We start from the raw sequence: 4,961 nt of genomic DNA, 5'->3' as shown, positions 1-4,961 counted from the left end.
AAATTTTTTTTTTTTTTTTTTTTTTGGTCTTTTTGAGAATTTTATATAAAATCCCTATAGGGTGGAAGTTCAGTGGTATTAAGTCATGGTTTTCTTTATGTATTTATTTATAGTATGCACATGTGTGAGCATGCATGCTACATGGCAGGTATTTGACAACTTGTGGGGAATTCTCTTCTTCCACCCTGTGGGTCCTGGGGCTCAAACTCAGTTTTTAGGCTTGGTGGCCAACTCCTTTACCCAATGAGCCATCTTGCCAGTCCCTGAGATTCTTTTCTGAAGCTTGGTCAAGAGTCCCAGTGTGCTGGATGGCTTTAGTGTTAATTTGACACACCTGGGTAGAGGGACCCTCAACTGAGGAATTTTCTCCATTGAAGTGGCCTGTGCCCATGTCCTTGGGGTATTTTCTTGATTACTGAGTGATGTGGGAGGGCCCAGCCCACTGGGCAGTGCTACACCTGGGCAAGTGGTCCTGTGCAAGCTGAGCCACAGGCCAGAGGAGCAAACCAGTAAGCAGCGTTCCTCCATGGCCTGTGCTCCAGCTCCGGCCTCAGCTTCCCTTGACTGTGCTGTAAGCCAAATAACCCCTTCCCAGTTGATTCTGGTCAGTGTTTTTATCAGCAATAGAGGGTAAATAAGACACCCAGCTTCACCCAAAGAATGGTCTCTGAAAAGGAACCTCTTGGGCTACTGCCCATGACACCACTAACAATTTTAAGTGAACTAAAAAAGTATTTAAATTCATAATACATATTTAAACTGTGCTTTTGGAGGATGCTGAAAAATTCAGGTTTAACTGGCTAATGCAGGGAAGGAAGCAAGCATTTATTCTGTCTTTATTTGAGACAGTTTCACCTGCCTCAGCCTCCTGAGTGCTGGGATTATAGTCTACACAAATATGTCTGCTTAGTAGCCTGCCTGTCTGTACAAAACGTACTAAAACCAAAAGTGCCAAGAGGATCAGGGAACTTTCTCGTTATAGAAATATTTTTATTGTGTCGGGTGTGGTGGCCCATGCCTTTAGTCCCATCCTGGAAGGCAAGATGTCTGTGAGTTCGAGGCCATCCTGGTCCGTTATAGGGCGTTCCAGGCCAGCCAGGGCTACATAGTAAGACCGATCTCTGCTTAATTCCAAGCACACACATGAGAATGTCCGATATCCACAGTGTCCAGTTCCATAAAACAGCTCTGGAATCTATGCACTTGCGCCAACACGAAGGTCAGCCAACCTCCCATCTCCCCTCCAGACTCGCAGCTCCGCCCACACGACTGCGCCGGCCTGCAGGGCAGGCACACTTCTGCCCCTCCCTGCCTACGTGCGGCGTCGCTAAACGTCCATGGCGGCGGCAGAGGGCGGCGTGGGCCCCGCCCTCCGGGAGCCTCGAGTGTCCAATCCCAACCTTACAGAACCGGCCAGGCCGCGGCCTTCGCGCCAGTCGCCCTGCAGGCGCCCCGGCCGTCCTCCTCCGCACGGCCCGTGGTCTCCCAGACCCTACACCTGGCCTAGCCGCCTCCAAGAGCGCTGGAAAGGGAGACGGACTGGAGGAGTGCCCCGGGCCTTGGCGGTGGGCGGGCAGATAAGACCCGCCCCCGCTCTCCTATTGGCTCCTGCGACGCACCTGCAACTTCCTGGAACACTCATTGGCCGAGGCGGGGGGGCGGAGGAGTGGGCGGGACACACCGCCCTCTCGCTCTTATTGGTCTAGAGGTGTGGCTCGCCCCGTATCGGCGTTCTCATTGGTTTAGTACAGCCTCTGGGGCGGGGCCTCCCCGGAGCGTTGACAACAAAGGGTCACTGACGGCTGCCGGCAGAATCCGCGTCTCCAGTGCTCGGCTCCTCAGTGCACTGACCTGCCGCGCTCCAGATGAAGTGTGAGCACTGCACCCGGAAGGTAGGTTCTGGCCACCGGAGCTGGGCGGAGGGCGAGACCGAGAGTCCAGGCTGGGGGCTGGAGGCCTGGGGCGGGCGGGACGGACCAGCGCCACCAGCGCGGCCCCTGTCTGCCTGACAGCCGGCCGAGGACCTGGTGGTGGCTGCTAGGGCCTAGCGCACTCCCGGGACCCGGGGAAGCCTCTGGTCCGGGGCCCGCGCTCAGTCCTGGCACCTGTCACAGCGGTCGGATCGGCCAGCACTGCTCTGAGCGCCTCTGACACTTGTAACTTGCACACTTGCGGGAGGGAAGCGAGTAGAGGGAATGAAGGGCAGGTCCTGCTCCGCTGAGGGACCGCGGTGACAGACAGCCGCCGGCTTCCCCGACGGTCGTAGCCATGAGACGCGTGTGCAAGGATCCTATAAATACTTTTAACATCATATGGGAGACACCTTTTCAGGGACCCACGTCTAATTCCTTTTAAAATATATTTCTATTTTATGTGTGTTGAATGTATTGCCTGAATGTATGCAAGTGCACCCGTGTCATGCAGTGCCTGCAGAGGTCAGAAGAGGGCGTTGGATTCGCCTGGAACTGGAGTTACCGACGGTTGTTAGCCGCCCTGTGGGTGCTAGGAATCGAACCTGGGTCCTCTGCAAGAACGGCCAGTGCTCTAACAGCTGAGCCATCTCTCCAGCCCCAGCCCACGTGTAATTCTTGATTTTTTTTTTTTTTGGTCTTTTTGAGACAGGGTCTCCCTGTAGCCCCAGCTGTCCTGGAACTCACTATGTAGACCAGGCTGGCCTCAAACTCACAAAGATCTTCCTGCCTCTGCCTCCCAAGTGCTGGGATTAAAGGCTTGCGCCACCACGCCTGGCTCTTGTTTCATTTTTTAACAGAGCTGAATCTAAATGTACCCATGTCTAGGTGGTCAGATATTGATTAGGGCCATATCACTTCTGTCACTGAATGCAAACAAGATGGAGAAGAGGGAGAGAGAAAGAATGAATCAGTCAGCATGGGTTATTTTATTTCTGTAGAAATGGTTTCTGGAAGTAAGGTTAATTCATCAGGGTATATGTCGTTTGTAATGGAAATTAATCACATTAAAAGTGATTCTTGGCCAGGCATGATGACAGAAACCTTTAGTCTCAGCACTCTGGAGGACAAAGGCAGGTGGATCTCTGTGAGTTCAAGGGCAGCCTGGTCTAATACTGAGTTCCAGGCCAGCTGGGACTACATGGAGACCCTGTCTCCAAAAGACCCCCCAAAATAAAAGTGATTCTTAACTGGATTGTGATGGTGCATACCTGTGATCCCAGTGGTTGAGAAACTGAGACAAAGTATGGAGTTCAAGGTCAGACTATGCGACTTACTAAGACCGGTTCTAGGGTTCTAGTTTATTTCTCCGTGTGGTGACAAAAGACACGAATCAGTACCAACTTGGGAGGAAAGGGTTTATTCAGCTTACATCTCCCGGATCGCAGTTCATCAGGGAGCCCAAGGTAGGAACTCAAAGCAGGAACCTGGAGGCAGGAACTGAAGCACAGGCCCTGGAGGAACGCTGCTTACTGGCCTGCTCCCTGGCCCCTGCTCAGCCTGCTTTCTTATACAACAGAGGCCCATCTGCCCAGGGATGGCACCACCCACAAGTGGACTGGGCCCTCCCATATCACTCAATAATCAAGATGCCCCACAGACATGGCTACAGGCCAGTCCAATGGAGGCAATTCACAAATTGAGGTGACCTACTCAGGTGTGTCAAGTTAACAACTAAAGCTATCCAGCACAAGACCCTATCTCAAATTTTTTAGACTGGCTTGGTAGCACCTTTAATCCCAGGATCCAGAGGCAGAGGCAGCCTGGTCTACATAGCAAGTTCCATGACAGGGCTACAGGGAGACCCTGTCTCAAAAAACAGATATGTATATGTATTCATGTATACAGACATATATTTATGTATTTTTTTCTCTAACAATGTTTTTTTGCCTTTTTTTAGGAATGTAGTAAAAAAACAAAAACTGATGACCAAGAGAATGTGTCAGTTGATGCACCAAGTCCAGCCCAGGACAATGGAGAGGTAAGTAGACATTTCATTCTGTGACCCCTAAAGTGAGTGGAGGGCTGCCATGTGCTTCCTGTTTTTATCACCACATAGTTCATTTCTCTAAGAAAGCCTGAGGTGGGGCTGGAGAGATGGCTCAGCAGTTAAGAGCACTGACTGGTCTTGCAGAGGACCCAAGTTTGAGTCCCAGCACCCACAAGACGGCTATGAACCGTCCTTAACTCCAGTTCCAAGGGAGCTAATGCCCTCTTCAGATCTCTGAGGGCACTCCATGACATGAGTGTACTCACATACAGGCAATACACTCATACACATAAAACAAAAATAATAATTAAAATATTTGAAATAAAAAGAAAGCCTGAGGTTAGCAGGGTGTGGTGGCTCACACACCTTCACTCTGGAGGCTGAGGAGGCAGATCTCTGAGATCAAGGCCACCCTGGCCTGTGTAGCTAGTTTCAGAAGCTACAGGGAGGCTATCTCAAAAACCAAAAAGCCTGATATAAAAGTGAAGCATTAAGGGCCATGTATAGGACACCTCTACAATCTTCTGAAACATACCAGGCCAGGCGCTACATGCGGACCAGGGAAACTGTGGTGCAGTATTGAAACCTTACTCTATAAAATGGAGGGAGCTTTCATCTCTAACATGATAGGACTTTATAACTCAAACTTAATGATTCTTTAAGTTTGCTGTTTAAATGGCTGCTTCTGGGGCTGGAGAGATGGCTGAGTAGTTAGAGCCCTGGCTGCTCTTGCAGAGGACCCAATGTTCAATTCCTATCACCCACATGATGGCTAACAACTAACTCCAGTTCCAAGGGATCTGATACCCTCTTCTGACCTCCTCAGGCATTGCATAGCACAGGTGCACACTTTACATACATGGCAGCAATACACTCATACACTAAAAATAAAATATTTTTTAAAAAATAAATGACTGTGCTGGGCGTGGTGGCACACACCTTTAATCCCAGCACTCGGGAGGCAGAGGCAGGTGGATCTCTGTGAGTTCAAGGTCAGCCTG

General features: G+C 50.5%; 1 protein-coding gene across 3 annotated transcripts in view; it reads left to right on the top strand.

The window, feature by feature from the left end:
• Positions 1–1,756: 1,756 nt before the first annotated feature.
• The window catches only part of Narf (nuclear prelamin A recognition factor), a 21,488-nt gene continuing 18,283 nt past the window's right edge, over positions 1,757–4,961 (top strand). For all 3 annotated transcript variants that reach the window (XM_008839670.3, XM_008839669.3, XM_008839671.3), the window contains exons 1-2: positions 1,757–1,892; positions 3,871–3,951. In XM_008839670.3, the coding sequence (XP_008837892.1) occupies positions 1,866–1,892; positions 3,871–3,951 (108 nt within the window). In that variant the 5' untranslated portion in view covers positions 1,757–1,865. The remainder of the gene's footprint in view (positions 1,893–3,870; positions 3,952–4,961) is intronic.

This window comes from Nannospalax galili, unplaced genomic scaffold (genome assembly GCF_000622305.1).
Source record: "Nannospalax galili isolate Female #2095 unplaced genomic scaffold, S.galili_v1.0 scaffold679, whole genome shotgun sequence".
NCBI lineage: Eukaryota > Metazoa > Chordata > Mammalia > Rodentia > Spalacidae > Nannospalax > Nannospalax galili.
The sequence above is the reverse complement of the archived record's forward strand: the minus strand, read 5'-3'. Positions and strand labels throughout refer to the sequence as shown.